At 33.2% G+C, this 18522-nt stretch overlaps 1 protein-coding gene across 19 annotated transcripts in view; it reads right to left on the bottom strand.

The window, feature by feature from the left end:
- Positions 1–18522, bottom strand: part of ATRX (ATRX chromatin remodeler) — a 242183-nt gene that overhangs the window by 144005 nt on the left and 79656 nt on the right. For 15 of the 19 annotated variants that reach the window (XM_022580850.2, XM_022580849.2, XM_089904338.1 and 12 more), the window contains 5 exons: positions 18356–18469; positions 14082–14191; positions 12364–12431; positions 8978–12060; positions 5620–5692 (listed from right to left, as the gene is read on the bottom strand). In XM_022580850.2, the coding sequence (XP_022436558.1) occupies positions 5620–5692; positions 8978–12060; positions 12364–12431; positions 14082–14191; positions 18356–18469 (3448 nt within the window). The remainder of the gene's footprint in view (positions 1–5619; positions 5693–8977; positions 12061–12363; positions 12432–14081; positions 14192–18355; positions 18470–18522) is intronic. The other 4 variants (XM_022580857.2, XM_022580851.2, XM_022580859.2 and 1 more) reach the window with 4 other exon arrangements.

Raw genomic sequence — 18522 nt, 5'->3', positions numbered from 1 at the left:
AAAAGACCTGTATGCAGAAAATTATAAGACACTGATGAAAGAAATTAAAGATGATACAAATAGATGGAGAGATATACCATGTTCTTGGATTGGAAGAATCAACATTGTGAAAATGACTCTAATACCCAAAGCAATCTACAGATTCAATGCAATGCCTATCAAACTACCACTGGCATTTTTCACAGAACTAGAACAAAAAATTTCACAATTTGTATCGAAACACAAAAGACCCCGAATAGCCAAAGCAATCTTGAGAACGAGAAATGGAGCTGGAGGAATCAGGCTCCCTGACTTCAGACTATACTCCAAAGCTACAGTAATCAAGACAGTATGGTACTGGCACAAAAACAGAAAGATAGATCAATGGAACAGGATAGAAAGCCTAGAGGTAAACCCACGCACATATGGTCACCTTATCTTTGATAATGGAGGCAGGAATGTACAGCAGAGAAAGGACAGCCTCTTCAATAAGTGGTGCTGGGAAAACTGGACAGCTACATGTAAAAGTATGAGATTAGATCACTCCCTAACACCATACACAAAAAGAAGCTCAAAATGGATTAAAGACCTAAATGTAAGGCCAGAAACGATCAAACTCTTAGAGGAAAACATAGGCAGGACACTCTATGACATAAATCACAGCAAGATTCTTTTTGACCCACCTCCTAGAGAAATGGAAATAAAAACAAATAAACAAATGGGACTTAATGAAACTTCAAAGCTTTTGCACAGCAAAGGAAACCATAAACAGGACCAAAAGACAACCCTCAGAATGGGAGAAAATATTTGCAAATGAAGCAACTGACAAAGGATTAATCTCCAAAATTTATAAGCAGCTCATGCAGCTTAATAACAAAAAAACAACCAGCCCAATTCAAAAATGGGCAGAAGATCTAAATAGACATTTCTCCAAAGAAGATATACAGACTGACAACAAACACATGAAAGAATGCTCAACATCATTAATCATTAGAGAAATGCAAATCAAAACTACAATGAGATATCATCTCACACCCGTCAGAATGGCCATCATCAAAGAATCTAGAAACAGTAAATGCTGGAGAGGGTGTGGAGAAAAGGGAACACTCTTGCACTGTTGGTGGGAATGTAAATTGATACAGCCACTGTGGAGAACAGTATGGAGGTTCCTTAAAAAACTACAACTAGAACTACCATATGACCCAGCAATCCCACTACTGGGCATATACCCTGAGAAAACCATAATTCAAAGAGTCATGTACCAAAATGTTCATTGCAGCTCTATTTACAATAGCCCAGAGATGGATACAACGTAAGTGTCCATCATCGGATGAATGGATAAAGAAGATGTGGAACATATATACAATGGAATATGACTCAGCCATAAAAATAAACGAAATTGAGCTATTTATAATGAGTTGGATAGACCTAGAATCTGCCATACAGAGTGAAGTAAGTCAGAAAGAGAAAGACAAATACTGTATGCTAACACATATATATGGAATTTAAGAAAAAAAATGTCATGAAGAACCTAGGGGTAAAACAGGAATAAAGACACAGACCTACTAGAGAATGGACTTGAGGATATGGGGAGGGGCAAGGGTAAGCTGTGACAAAGCGAGAGAGAGGCATGGACATATATACACTACCAAACGTAAGGTAGATAGCTAGTGGGAAGCAGCCGCCTAGCACAGGGAGATCAGCTCGGTGCTTTGTGACCGCCTGGAGTGGTGGGATAGGGAGGGTGGGAGGGAGGGAGACGCAAGAGGGAAGAGATATGGGAACATATGTATATATATATAGCTGATTCATTTTGTTGTAAAGCAGAAACTATCACACCATTGTAAAGCAATTATACTCCAATAAAGATGTTTAAAAAATTAAATTAAATTAAAAAAAAAAGAATACCTACACCGAGCTAGTAGGGAAAAAAATAATCATTTGCATGTTTTCCAGTCTGAAAAGCAAAGTATTACCAAATGATAAAATACTTGGAAAATTTGAAGGGTACGGTGTAGTCCCACAATAATTAAACAGAACTTCTATTAACATTGGGTAATTTCTTTAAGTAATCTCTAAATCAAATTTTGCTTCAATGAAAAAAAATCATTTAGCCCCACTGAGAGAGAAATTATGAGAAAAATTACGCAGTATTTGTAGACCCAACTAAGCATTTTTCAACTACGAAGTAAATACATGTATCTGTGTGGCAGGAGAGGGTATCCATATAAAAACCTCAGCTTTTAAACAAAATTGGGATTAAAAAAAAAGAATGCTGATTTAGAAAAAAATGTAGCAATCTAGTTTTCTCCTCTTAAAAGCTCAGTTTTAAATATTTTCCACGCCCTGTAAAAAATACAAATGAAGAATATTCTTAAAATATTTCTTTTTTGGGAGGAATGGATTCTTCAGTGACTGTTTTAGTATGCAACCCCTAAAGCAAAGCCTGGTTTAATAATCCTCAACACTATCACTGTTGAACTTGAATACACTACCATCTTATGACTGAGGCTAATTCACAGTGCAGGTATTAAAATATAGGACATTAAATATCCTTTCAATGAAAGAACCAATTTCAAACATAACTAACAGGTATTTGAAAGGCAACATTAACATAATGGCACATTCAAATAAATGACTTTAAAATTTCATGTATAATTTAAATAACCTGACAAACTGTTTGATATTATTATTCTCCCTTTCAAAAAGTATATAAAGTCTAAGCTATAAAATTTGAAGTAAATTCTCAGTTATACAAAATTGAAAGTATAAAGTTCGTCCACTATTTAATTTTTTCTAAAAAGCTCAGTCAAAAACTCGTAAAAGTTAACCTGTTATTCAACCTATAATTCTTGTCATTGTTTATTAAATAAATGCAATTAAATAGAAATTACAAGTTAGACCACTCTATCTCACAACAGCATATATTTACTTTCAAATATGAATGATACTACATAATAGACTAAATACATAATAGACTAAATACATAATAGACTAAATACACTAAAATAACAGAAACTTATTTATTCACACCTACTGAAATATTCAGGACATGACTAAGTTCTTTAAATGACCTCAAAAGCTATTATAACTTTAAAACCGAAAAGATAAATAATGGTGAAATCTGTTGTAAAACTTTCACACACATATATAAGTAAATATGTCATATATAAGTACATATGTTTTGGGAATTATTACTTCGTCAATTTTAGAAATATCAAAACTTCTTTGGCTACAAACTAGCCTACATATCTTGGTTCTATCAAATTCTTTCAACTCTCATGAAAAGATGGATAATTAAAATTAAATGCTTGAACAAGCAAAAAGTTTTACAGAAATTTATTGCATCCAAATAGTTAACCATTTGCATTAATACACTATTTACCTCTCCATAAACATTAACACTGAAAATGTATTACAATACTGCTAAAAAGGCAAAGCATATGAAATTTATACACAATTACACAATTGTGTACAAATTTATACACAATTACAATATGCTGTCTACCAAAATACATCCTACTCAAAAATGTGAAAGGTAAAAATAATTCCAAGACTTTATCATGATCTGAAAACAAATTTTTAAAAGTTGCTTAGTGCATATGCAAATATGCTCAAGTACGCTGTCTATACCAAAATAATTCAAGAAGGTATTTGTACCCCCATCATTAGATAACCCATGGGTATTAGATACCTCACTGGTATATTAGATATGAAACAAGTTATTAATGGCATATTTTATAAAAGCACACTAAACTGAATATAAAGAAAAACATGCTCAAGGTAAAATTCAATTCTTCTCAAAAGTACTCAACAGGGCTGTATTTTTTAATCACAAATGCAAGATGGAAAAAAAAAATGCAAGATGGAATTAAAGATACCTTTCAATAAAATAATTGCCAGTTACAGAGAGATATGATCAAGTAACTTAAAAGATAAAAATGATATTTATATTTTGACAAGCTCTAACACAAATAAAAAATTATCATACCTTAATGACACTCATTTGGTGTTTAAATATGAAATTAAGATTCTAACTCATAAGTAAATTAGGATATAGCATGTTTTAAACATTATTAGCCTTTCAATAACATTTGAGGCCTTAAGATTTACAAGAAAGCAAATGGTAGCATAAATAAATGAAGAGGAATTAAAGCATTTTAAAAGAGAATAAAATTTTAAAGGCTTTCATAATCTCACTGTGATCATATCATATACTATATAAAATGCCTGATGAATAAAATGTATGCCTTCACCATTCCATTATGGACCCGACCCCGATCCCACAAAATAATTGGATATATATTTTTAATTAAAAAATAAGTAGGTAAAGCAGCATCTGAGTCTTTGTATCTGTGATTAAGCTCTATTCAAAAGTGCAAAATAAAATTGTTCATTCACCTTAATAAAAACGCCCTCCTGTTAATTAGGAGAATGCTGATCTTTGAAACAGAAAAATCTATCAGCACCAGCAAGATATAAAACAGCTAGAGTGACGGTTGGCCCCACAGTATTTACCAACTCAAAGTTAATTCCTTACAAAATTATGACACAAAAATTACATGTTTATTTTCATGTTTTCTTAATTATTAGAGTTTACTATTAGGAATAAATGGATGGTTAATACAGTATTATGTAGTAAAACCTCAAGTCTATTATAGATTTTTTGGTGCTAGAATTAATCAGAGAACATTTCATCCAATCCTTTTGTTTTAAAGAACAGAAAATTTTGGCAAAGAGTAGTTAAGTCACTTGCCCACGATCACACAGAAAGGTTAGAACTAGAAGTCAGATATTCTTATCCCCATTATTCCAAAATTCCATCCACTACACCACACTGTCTTCTTGTTGAAGATTATGAGTGTGGGAGATCCTATAGTCCAGGAAGGGTTTAAAAAATATGTAAAAACATTATGGTTATACTCTTTAATACCTTTGTTTTCTGTATTCCTCATTGCTAGAATATGGGTGTATCTTTATTTTTTTTCTTCTCCCAGCTATTCCTTAGTTAAGTCAATCTGTACAGGCTACACTCTTCCCATATAAACCTATTAAGTATTAAAATTAATACTATCATACTGTCTACTTCTATTTTATTTGACAAACTGTTAAAATCTAAATCAGTCTAGATACTTTGCAAATTCATACTTATTTTGAAAGCAATTTCTTAATCTTAAACATCTTAGCAGTCTCTTTTTCACTTTGAACAGGTTTTAATGAATAGGACCACCACACTGGATGGCAATTTAAAACAATAATCAAATATTGAGAAGAGAGATGTCTGTTGTCACCAATTTATTGAGATATGATTTACTTTCACCAATAAAATAATCTGTCAAAATTAAAATATTCTCAAAAAACTATCACTAAATTACATGGAAACATAAAAATTGACAGTGCTGTATTTATAACACACCCTATGCTAGGTATGTTACTATTTATATTTACTTTCTTTTAAGGTTTCTGAGTTTTAGCCCATTTTCTGGCCTTTCTTTCAAACTTGCAGGAAGACTGTGAGCGAGTCTTTCTAAGGCAGGCACTCCTGGTTTTTAAACCTGCTTGTGGTTCCCTTGCTGCTGTCTGTGCCCACACCTAGGGTGTGTTATAATCTTTTTAAAGTCCTTACAGATGGAATCATACCTATTCTCAGGATCATTGTCATCGTCGTCATCATCCACTGTGACAGGCATTGATTTAGATAAGGCTTCATCTCCTTGAAGGAACAAAAGTGTACTTAAAATTAGCTTTAAATTATCTTTATAAGTAAAACCATGTAAAATAAAACTGAAAGCCAAAAACTTTAAAACAACTAGTCAGTTCTAAACTATACTCTGGGATCCAAAACATGAATAAAAAGGATTTATAAGGAAAGTACAATGGGGAATTTAAGAAGTGCCAGCAGCAAAATAATAAATAGTTGGATGTTACATATTTCAAAGTTCCTTCCCAGAGCACAAGAGTTTTAAAACTCATCCTTCGCAGTAACAAATCTTTTATCATTCACCACCATATTAGCATAAGTTTGTGGCTAAAATAAGCTTTGTAGTGATCCATTTTAAGTTTAAAGTTAACAGATGTCTAATTTTTCCTGTATCATTGAAGAACTTTTTAAAATGCTATTCATACTTGGTAGTACCAAATAATTTTAAAATATACCTGAATTTGTATGGTATCCAGGAGTAGAATCATCCAGAGATATATTCAAGTACAGTAAAACTTACTTCCTTACAAAAAGCAACGTTTCTATCCTTTGATTAAAACTATAAAGAGATTAAGATTTGTGCATTTCACTGTATGTAAATTTTGCCTCAAAAACAAACTTAAACATTGTACTCTAGTTAACACTATATACGCTGAAGTAACCAGGGAGAATTATGTTAATGTTTACCATTTACTTTCAAATGCATCAAAGATTTCAAGGGCATTACACTGAGTGAAAAAAGACAATTTCAAAAGGTTACACACTTCATGATTCCATCTCAAAATAACAAAATTACAGAGATGGAAATCAGATTAACAATTGCCACAGGTTAAGAATAGAGATATGCTAGGGAGTGTGCATAAGGGGTAGCACAAAGGAACTTGTGGTAATGAAAGTTCAGTATCTTGGTTGTCTGTGGTGGTTATATTTACAAAGCTACACGTGACACAAATTTTGCACAGAACTATACTTACACACACACACACACAAATGAAGGAGTACATGTAAAACTGGTGAAATCTGAATAAATCTTCTGTTTCCTGGTTCTGAGATTGCACTATAATTATGAAAGATGTTACCATTGGAGGGAAATTAATGAAAGGCATACAAAACCTCCCTGTACATTTTCTTGCAACTTCCTGTGAATTTATAATTATTTCAAAATAAACAGTTAAAAGGGGGGAAAAAGTTAGGTACACTGATGGATAGATAGGATATATAGATAAGTATGTGATAAAGCAAATACAGTACAATGTTAACTGTAGAAAGTCTTCTGCATATTTAATATTTTTTCATAATAAAATACTGGGGGAAAATATTGGAGAAAAAATCCCATAAGGAACACAGACACCTACAGGTTCAGGATAGAAATATGCTAAATATAGAAAGGCAATAATAAATCTCACAATATCTTAGCAAACTCACAATAAATACCTCATTCAAACAGACCAATCTTCAAATGAAATATTACTAGTGATATTACCATTGTTCCTCTTTACTACACCTTTGAAAATGTTACCCATCCTTCAAAGTCAAGTTCAAATGCTACCCGTTCTTTTAAGTCTTCCTCCAATATTTATATTAAGTGGCTCACTTGCTATTTATCACACAGCCCCATTTTAGTTTTATATCTTTCTTCTGGTATTTTTTTTAAAAAATTACTTATCTATGTCTATCTTGCTCATTGGACTATAACCTCCTAGGATCGTGTTCTTCATCTTGGTTGGTCATGCCATGCCACAGTTTCTAGGAAAATGTTGTACCCTGTAACAGGATACCCAACTATTGCTGAATAAATTGGAATCCTCTAAATTCATGGGAGCAGGGGAGGCTTTTTAAGAGCTCATAAAAACTGTCACCTAAATTAAGTTGGACATATTAGGAGAATAAATAAATTTAGCAACTATTATATTATGTTTTGAATACAAGTCCACAATCTCATACACAATTTGAAAATCCAAAAAGTTCTCAAAATTTAAAGTTTTGTAAGGTGGTGCCAAAGTTCATTTGGCAGCAAAATCTAATCTGAACTGTTTATTCCTCTTACATGTAAATGTTCATATGTTTTGCTGCGGAAATACTAATGTGTTTGATTATGGGGCCTCAGGACCTACTGGGGCTACTATATAATATATGATAACTACTCTATATTACCTTCCTAAAAACAAAAGAGTTGAAAATCCTGAAATACATTAAGCCCCAAGAATATGAGGGACTGCGGACCTGTAGTTAAAACAGCCATACAAGCAGAACTCCATCTAGGTATCTGATATAGCAGAGCATTAAAATGAGTATACCATGCATATCCCACTTGGTTTTCAAACCAACTCACTGGAGCTCCAAAAAAGGGATTTAAAGTTTTACTAAAAATCAAGATTCAAGTGAATTCCACTAAAATCCAACTGGGATAAATGGAAAATCACAACAAAAGGAAAGAAAGGAAAATTTTTTAACATTTCACTTGTGCTGGGAAAACAGTTACATAAGAAATCTACTTTATATTTTAAAATTAATTTTAAGTGTCCCTGGTTAACTGATGGGTTTTACTGACTTAAAAAAAAAGACAATATGACCAACAAGTGTACATTTATTATACAACTGATTTTTTTTAAAGAACTGCCATAAGGATAAATATTTTTAATTTTTTTTGGGGGGGGGCGTATTATTGACCGATTGACCCAAACCCTAATTGTCCTAGTGCTCTATCTCATCAGGGTAGGGTAATCCACCTACTTTCTGGATTTCTTTCTTCCTCTATTTTGTTAGTGTTAAAAATGGAAATATCTTTTCATGTCATTAGAAAAAAAATTGATGAGCATAAGCAAAGGGTTTCAATAAATAAACTTAAATTTTTCTGAGGATTTCATAGGACACAAAGTTACTCTGCCCAATTTAAAAAGTCAGATGAATGGCAAAGCAGTTAAAACTTTCACACACATTATATCCATACCAAGCACTCATTTCCATTACTTGAATAAATATCTACTGAACTACTAGCACCAGTCTGATCTTCCTTCATAAATTACTTTTCATTACTCCAAATAAAAGCATTAAACATTGATAAATTTACCCAACACACTTGGTATAGCTGATACAGAATACTAACAATGCTGCAAATACCTCCCAATGATGACCAAAAACTGGAGAAAGAGTTTCTAGTAAATCTCTATAAAGAATTTTTAAATGGTGTTTTCCTAAACAGTAAGTAACCTTGCGTTTGATTGACTTCAGAGAAAATTAAACAATGTAGTTATTCAAGAGGGAGAAAGTACAAATTTTCTATTTATTTTCTCATACCTGAAGATTGACAAAATCCAGTATGTGAAGACAGCACTAAATTTTCAGTCACAGGCTTTATTTTCTGCTCATCACTGCTCCCCTCACCTACAGAATTCTGATCATCATCTCCTATATCAGAAGAAGATGAGGAAGAAATGTCAGCCTGCTTCCTTTTAGTGCTTGTTCTTAGTGAGTTTCTCATTTTCTCCTTCATATTGCCTGCCTTCTTTTTAGCTGAAGCTCTTTGTTTCTTCAGCTTTTTATTATCTTCGGAACTCTCCTCAACATCAGAAGATGATGAGCCATTTTGTACTTCCTTGGTATTTCTCTTTGAATTTAAATTTCTTCTTTCCCTTAATTCGATTCTTTTTGGTCTCTTATCAGAAGAATCACAACCATCTTCTTTCATGGAATATTTCTCAGTATCAGATGATGAACAATCTTGTCTCTTCCTTGAACTCTTTTCAGGTAAGTTGCACCTTTTCTTCTCTCGACTGGATGTTCCATTCTTACTCCTCTTATCTTCGGAAGAATCACAACTATCTCTTTTCCCTGGTAACTTCTCAGCATTATCGGATAATTCATCCTTCTTTTTAGAAGTTTTATCTTTTATTTTTTTACTCTTCTTTTCCCCATCAGTTGTGTCATTCTTATTTTGTTTTATGCCTTTAGGAAAATGACAAATTTCTTCTCCTTCGGGTAATTTCTCAGTGCTATCAGATGATGATTCATACTGTTGTTCCATCTTAATTACTTTTTTCTTCAAGTCTGTAGTTTTCTTTTCTTTTTCTTCAGTTCCCTTTTTGCTCTGCTTGTTATCATCTTCAGAGGATTCATCACTCTGTTCTTTCTTTGGGAACTTCTCAGCAACATCAGATAAGCCACCTTGTACTTTCTTACACATTTTGGTTTTCAGATACTTACTCTTTTCTTTAGTTTCAGCAACCTTTTTGTCTTCTGGAGAATTAAAACTCTCCTCTTTCCCAGAAGAAAGCTTATCAGCACCATCTGAGGAAACACTTGGCTGCTGCTTCTTAGAGAGTCGATCTCTCAATTCCATGAGAGTCTCGTCTTTATCAACTATGCCTTCTGCTGAAGAGAAATTCTCTCTCTCTTCTTTCCTTTCAGCATCATCAGATGATCCTTCCTGGGCAGTCCTCAAACTTTTCTGACCTTGATTATCCATTCCTTTTTTGCTGTGTTTTTCATCTTCAGAAGAATCATAATCTTCTTTATTTGGAACTCTTTTTGTTGTTGTTCTGGCAGCCCCAATTTTACTCATACTCTTTATCTCCTTTTCTAATTCTGAGTCATAATTAGAAGATTCAGACTGGTTTTGTCGTTTCTTTTTAGAAATTATAGACCTTTTAGCTGATTTGCCTTTTTTAATATCAAAATCTGAGCCAGAAGTAGAACTTTTTCGTTTCCTTTTTCCTTTATCATCTTTTCCTGTTTGAGTCTTTACATCATACAAAGTCTTCTCATGATTTGTATGAGGTTCATTAATATCAGTATCTGAAGAAGAACTGTGACTCATCCTGGATACTTCTTTGAGGATTGCTAGCATTTCATCAGAATCTGAATTTTGATCCACAGTCTCTGACTGCTTAGATTTAGGCAATTTATTAGGTTTAGGATTATCTATAGCACTGTCAGAAGAATTCCGCTTATCCTTTTTTCTCATTGAAACTGATAGTTTTTGTTTCTCCTTAACGGTGTCATTATTTTCTTCATCTGAATTAAATGTTGTAGGGTTGGTTTCTGTCTGTCGCCTCAAGGGTGTAGTCTTTACACGTGGGGATCTTCGAAGATCAGATTCTTCTGAAAGTAATGGAACTTCACTTTCAACCAAATGCTCATTATCATTCTTTTCCTGTTCAAGTCCACAGTTCTCCAGCTTGGGGTTCAGACAAGAACTTCTATAGCTATCTTTATCTTGTGGAACTTCCGGACAATCAGCACCTTTAATTGGGGAATTAGAAAGGGAAACAGGGGTGAGTTTAACATATAATTCTTTTGTTACTTTAGCTGTTGTTTTTGATTTAATACCTCCTCTGTTGTCTTTTGAAGTAATATTTAATTTTACAGAACTCTCCAGTTCTTGCTCAGTTCCACTGTTGCCATCTCCCTGATAATCTGCTGAACTCTGAACTTCCATAGCAGTCTCAAGATTCTCAAAAATGTCTTCTGGAACTGAGGAAGGAACAGACACAATATCCATGTCTAAGTCTTCAGAAGTGTTAGCAGGTTCATACTGAGGTTCTTCTTTTTTATCAGATTTTTTATGTTCACCACTGGGATTTTTATTTGCTCTTTGTTCCTCTACTGCAACACTCTGATCCACACGCTCACTATCTACCTGCTTTCTTGACAGTTTAGCTTCTGATTTTGAAAAATCCTTCCTTTCCAAAGCACAGGGTTTTTCCCCTTTTCGTACTTTTGTTTCAGACTTAGCATCTATGACTTTATGCTCTTTGGTATTTTTCTCTTTGTTTACAGCATCCAAAGCTCGAATCTCTGAATTCAAATCTTCTTCTAACGCAAGATGAGCTTTCTTGATATCAGCCAACACAGATTTAAAAGCCTTAAGCTGACGTAACTTTGTAGCAGAATTGATTTCTGAATTATCCGTTGCCTGCTTCAAAAACTTAACGTAACTGGAGTTCATGTTGGCAGTAGTCTCAATCAGTTTCTTTGCCTTCTTAATCATCTCCTTGGGCACAATTAGTGCTGAATAAGAGTAGGTTACAGAACCAGAACATGAATCATCTAATTTCTTTTCTTCTCCATTACAATTTGAACTGTTTTTCTTTGGAGAAAATCTGGGTGTATGGTCATATACTTTACTACTCTTTTCATTGTCAACTTTTATCTTCTTCTTATTTTGTTGCAACAACTGTTCTAAGTTTTCAAATACGCTGTTACATGCTGTGACCAAATCCAACAAAGGCTCCGGGTGACAAATGTAGCAATACCATTGGTTGTTTTCATCCATTATTGTAGACAGCTCCTTTCGACCAAGGTTGCGTAGAATGCATTTCTTGCAGAAGGCATTATGGCAAAAGTCACAACAAATCAAGTTTCCACCTTCTGCACACCATCTGAAATTATTTAAAGATTAAAATATTATTCTGAAATGAAACACATTTTAAACCTTTACAGTATTAAAGCAATTTAAAATTTCCTGGCAGCAATTTTAATAGCAAAGTAATTTTGGTTATTTACTTATTCTTTATTAGAAAATTAAAAGACATAAACCAAGGACTTCATGGAAAAGAACAACCTTTCACGAAAGATATCAATGATGATACTATAAAAAATAGATCTAGTAACAGACTATGTAAGAATTTCGCCTCAAAAAGCAGACAACACTGAATTTTAGTTCATCTTGATTTATTACCTACCTACACTGTTCATCCATTCCATCTGAGTCACGGCTAATATCATCACTCATGTAATATTTAAAGCAATTCTATTAAAAAAGAAAAGGGAAGGGAAATTTATTCAAAACTGTTAACATTCATAAAGGAGAAAAACTTTATTTTTTAAGTCATTAAAAAAGTACAGGGAATGTGTGTGTGTGTGTGTGTGTGTGTGTGTGTGTGTGTGTTTTAGAGAATCAAAGCGATAACACTGTATTACCCCTACTAGTACTTTCCAGACCCAGGAATAGCTCAAGAAATTAATTCCTTGAAATAGATTTCCATATCATCAAGTACCACTTTTCCTTACATAAAAGTTGATAAAAGATTTTGGTAAAGCAAATTTCTGATCTCATATGACTAGCTACCAAAGATCTACATAAAAATGTATTAGATGTTGCTATTAGTTAATAATAATTTACTAGTCATCATATATAAACAGCTACTATGTATAGAGCTGAGCAACAGTATCCTACATTAACCCATATTATCTTTAAATCTCAAATACCTACTGTGCAAGGTAGGAGGTATTACAGCCCAATTTGAGAGAAAAGGCTTTGGCTCATTAATATGTAACTAAATCTCCTAAAGTTATACAACTGAAAGAGGCAAAACTGGTATTCAAATCCAAGTCTGAATGACTTTAAATTCCTTTTCACTGGGACTGGAGAAAAGGGAAGGTTCCATGCCCACTGATGAAAACTACTGATTACTGAAATGGGCTAGGCACAACAGACTGGCCCTTAAAAAAAAAAAAATACCAATCACGTATGTAAGAAAAGAGAAAAGCAATGCACATTACAAATCCAACAATATAAAATTCAGCTGTCACAATTTAAAACTAGAAGCTACAACATGTACCCTAAACAGGCTCCTGGCTGAAATGAATTCAAGGAAAGGAGGACACAAATTACTAAAAGATGGAGTAAATTTAGTACATTTATGGAGGTCTACATCTACCAAAAATTCATACAAGATCTAGAACTGGAACTCTAATTAAGGAAAGTCTGGTCTGCCCCTGCAATTCAAGGAGGCATTTTATTAGGAAGCAAACTAACAAAGGATTAATTTTAGCAGTAATATGAGTTGGGGAAATGATAACCTTGATATTATAGATATTTAAAATTAATTCCAAGGTATTACTTGTAAAAAAGTTTACACAGACTGTTAAAACTATCTTCAATACATGTGAAACATTTTTAATTCTATTATCTCCAAATTATGTCAAAACCCTGCTCCACATGGAGAGTTCAGATTTGGGTAATTAGGCTATGTAAGAGGGAATGTTATAAAACATATGTGTGCACACATATATACTCTGCAGTTTCCCAAGACACCACACTCTCCCTCACCTCTGAGCCTTTGAATACCATGTTGCCTCTGGCCTAGAATATGCTGAACCAATCCCACTTTGCCAAGCTAATTCCTATTTATATTTCAGGTACCACCTACATCATCTCCATTATAAAGCCCCCCACCACCCAACTCCAAATTACAAAGGCTTCCTGTGTGTTCCCAAAGTACACAGTAACTCCCCTATCATAGCACTTATTGGGCCTTTCATGTCTGTCTTCCCCACTACATTATATGTCCTCCAATGGCAGAGACCATTTCCATCTTCATCACTGTGCATCAAAAGTCTGACACATGTTAAGCATTCAAATATTTGTGGAATTAATTATCAACAGATCATTACATACCTTACAAATAAGTACTTGCAGTGAAGGATGTCTATAAATGGAATCTTTTTGAAAATGATTGACCTGTTGTCCACAAGCGGTACAGCTCACAATCCCATGAAGCCCATCTTCTAGGAGAAAGGAGTGACCATTATTCACACATATACACACATACAAAAAGATATATACTTTAGTCAGCATTTCCCAACATTCGAATTGAAAATTAAATACCTCATAATCCTTGAGAAAATGACATTTTGGACACAAATACAAAGGTTAATAATTTTACAGACTTACTAAAAAAATGACAACCTTGACAAATTGCAGAGCTAATTTGCTCCCTTTTACAGAAACCCTGTTTCTTACAACAACTTGATATAACATGAAGAGACTCCATAAAAAAAGTTCTAAAAATAGGGGTCAAGAGCTCTTTTTCATTTTGCTACTGCTTCACAAAGAAACTCAGGATCAGTTCTTAAAGAATGGGGAAGTGAAATATATGGAATAGATTTTTTGGAACCCTGTACTTAAGTTAGGTATGCCATAAAGTTTTTATTCTCAAAATGGAATTGTCTACACAGATCCTTTCAATATTATGTGAAAACCTGCTAACTTTATATTACCAATTTCCTTCCTAAGATTCCCTTCAATACTATCCACAATCCCCATTAACCTGCCTTTTTTCTATGTCTATTCCATATCGGCACTGTCTATTATTTCCAAATAACGACAAATAAGATTTGCAGGTATATCTATCTTGACAGCAAAACTTCAGAATGGCTGAAGAGCCATTCTGTTTTGACAGAGCCCCATTCCACAGTTTCTGCAGAAAAACAGATGGAAGATAACCTACACAAGAATAAAGGGGACCTCTCCTGCCTCACTCTCGTCCATAGTTCTGCACGGTGCTTCACAATCTGAGTTGAACATTAGAATCAGCCAAAGAATCTTTTAAAAACAGGGACAGCCATTCCCACCCCTAACCCACTGAATGGGGATCTCCTGGACACTTTTTTCTTTTTTAAGTTTTACAGATGACTCTGATGTGCAACCAAGACCTTGATCCAAATAAGATGGTAGATTATGATTCAAAAGAGGCCAGTGAAAATGCCTGCATTCACCAAAAAAAAAAAAAAGGTGAATGACTTAAAAAAAGAAAAAAAACCTGTCTCTATCCCTAAATAAAAGACAAAACAATAAATACATTTCTCACCTTTTAATTTTGTGTTTTTCTTAGTTTTAAGATCCAAAGCACCATGGACCCAAGCATTATCACAAATATCTTTATTTGCATAAGTTAAAAAGTTTAACCAAGGTATAAAGGCACCATGATACTCTTCCAGAAAATACAGAGAATTTGAAGACCTACTATATAAGCTGCTAATATTTTCCTTTAAATCATATTCTCCTCCATTATTTTTGATCTTGAGTATTCATATATTCTGTATTTCTTTTAACATAAATATACAGTGTGCTTTTTCATGTCAAATAATGATTGCATTCACATAAACAAGGTAACAAAAAGCTAGAGTTTGAATGCTCATCCACTGTTAGATAATATTAAGTATCTTCTATGTGCTTTTGCACATATATCACTCAAGAATTTAAAAAAACTAGGTGATCCATTGGAGACTTTCTCCCATATGTGCACAATGACTCATATAAAGGATATTCATTGCAGTGTTAATTAGCAAATTTGAAAAATTTGAAAATGAAAATTAGAAATAATTTCACATTTGGAAAATGGATAGTGGTTTACTCATACAGCTAAATTCTACAGAAGAGCGAAAAATAAAAAAACTAGATTGTACATTTACTGATATGAATAGATGTCAAAATCAATATTGGATGAGAAATGCTACAAAAGGATATATACAAGATACTACTTTGTATACTTTTAAATGAAAAATAAATGCTGTAAGAATAAAAATATGTAAAGAAAAATATAAAAACATGCATGGAAACACCACACATGCATACAAACGTCAAATAATCACAACCTGAGGTGTGAAAGGAAGGATATATAGATGAGAGTAGGACTAAACCAATTAGTTTAAGTGAGATCTTATTTAAGTGAGATCTGAAACAAATATTGTAAAATGCTCAAGTGTTACTTTAGTATACATACTTGTTTCTATGCATGCATGTTTTAAATTTTTATTTTTAGCTATGAAATATCTTCATGGTTATAATATATATAGTGTATAAATGGAAAAGAGGCATTTTCAATTCTGAGCTCAATACATTTTATCAGTTTTAAAGAAAGAACAAAATTATTCTGCCATATAGAAAAATTAGGTGTAAAATATGTTTTCTAACAATTAAACTAGGGAAAGGATATCAAAATAGGCTATGGTATTTAAAAAACAATGGCTCCTGAAATGATCAATATCTTTGTGTTTAATTTTGTTTCAAATCATTATAAGATTATTTTATGTATAAAGTTTACCTTCTTGACAGTTTCCTATATTAGACTTCAATTTTAGAACTAACTTTCCTAGGAAGTTTGAATATTAACTAGAAATTCAGTACCTCAGATCACTAGTTTATTCGTACATGTGTATATGAGTAAACATAGTTAAATTTCCTGTGTGATTTCTGACAGCTTAAAGATGTAGCAAATCATTAAGACAAAAATTAACATGAAAGACTTTAAGTGCTATTACATGGCTATAAACATACATTTTCCCTTAAGCACAATATAAACATTCTTACACAGAACACTCAATAAAATGTTCCAGAGACATATCAGCTCAGACCAAATACCAGCAGCATAGTAAAGTGTCACTAAAAACACCCTCCCCAATGACTGTGGTTCTTTTTTATTCTCCTTTTAGCTGTTATCTACATTTGAGACACTGACTGCTCCAGCGTCCCTCCCCCAAAGCCACCAATTAGATATTAATTTTGACACAATACACTTAGTTATCTGTCTTCCCTAGAGGACCCATAATCAGAAATAAAAAGAAAGAAACTCTTACTACTGGTCCTTATCATCACCTTCTACTTGCAGATTCTCTTATTTTAAATACTTCTTAGCTTTGGTGAGCTCTGTTGTTGCAATGGCAGTTTCCCTACTATGAATTAGATTCTCAATGAATCTTCCTTATGCTTGAGAGGGGTAGAACACCCCCTTGTGGACAAAAGACTAAACAACATTTCCTTGATTTTCTCTAACAATCTAATGAATTATTGAATCTGAAAACCTATATATATATATATATATATACATATACACACACACATACACACATATATACATATATGTGTATATACACATATATGTGTATATATACTATAAACACATATATATTTTACTAGTACCATCAAGATATCACATAGCACTGAAATTAAAATCTTCACAAAATTTCACCAAGAACTATGCTATAATTTCACAATGTACATGATAAATATTTAACAGACACGCTTCCATTACACTTCTATTTAGAAATTTAGTGTCATGTTCTATCTTTTAGAGATTCATTCTTCCTACAGTAATGGATTCTGACTCTCTTAATCTGCCCAAAAAATACATACAGGTACTATTTTAAACTCACACACAAACAAGTGGGACACATACTCCACTGTCGTAAATTTTTAAATGAATCCTCCTTATGCTAACTTTCTACAGATGATTAGCCAATGGTTGTGTGTATAAGTGAGGGTAGACATACAAAGGGAAAGGCGGCTCAGACAGATGGAGGGAAGGTTACTAGCTCTAGTTCCCATCTCCTTCCTACTCATCTCTGCACTGGTATCCTTAGATCAATAGATCTCTGACTTGAACGCACATAAGAACAAACTGGGGCAGAGTCTTGACATCATCCTCAGAAATTCTAAATTGTTATGAGTGGAGTCAAGGGACGTGCATTTTTAATAAGCACCCCAGGTGACACTAATGCAGATGTCCATCACTCTGTGAAACAATGTTTTAGATATGTATAAAGTTACCTGAAGGCCACAGGCAAGATTTTATCCAAATCTAAAATTCTTTCGGGGTGAGAGGGAACACATGGTATTCTGGCATATAAGCATTACAGAACTAACATGTGTAAGAAGGAAATAGTAAGCTTCTTGAGATAACTTAATAGCCACTGAAGGCAAAGGCATTTTGATAAATGGTGTTTAACCTTTTCTGCTTCAGAGCTCAGAAAGAAACAGAAGTTATTTTTAAGTAGTGCTTTTAAAAAACAATGGGCAGAAAAGTGGAGGTATTTTTAGTAAGCACATCAGATTTTCCAATATGGTCATAAACAGCACTTTAAACTCATGTTTTCATTTTCACTTGTATTTACCTCCGCGTTTTTTGAGATTTTCAGTTTTCATTTTACTTCTGCTTCTAAATTCAGGCCCTTTAAAATCATCTTTGTCTTCATTCAGCACTGGCTCTGGTTGTACAATCACTGTACCTAGAATGATTTCATTTAAAAAACCATTACACATATTAAATGTGCAAGTGAAG

The sequence above is a fragment of the Delphinapterus leucas genome, chromosome X, assembly GCF_059928025.1.
Source record: "Delphinapterus leucas isolate spDelLeu-1000000601 "Yukka" chromosome X, BTC_Dleu_Yukka2, whole genome shotgun sequence".
Classification (NCBI taxonomy): domain Eukaryota; kingdom Metazoa; phylum Chordata; class Mammalia; order Artiodactyla; family Monodontidae; genus Delphinapterus; species Delphinapterus leucas.
Note: the sequence above shows the minus strand (reverse complement) of the source record. Positions and strands in the feature narration are given on the sequence as shown.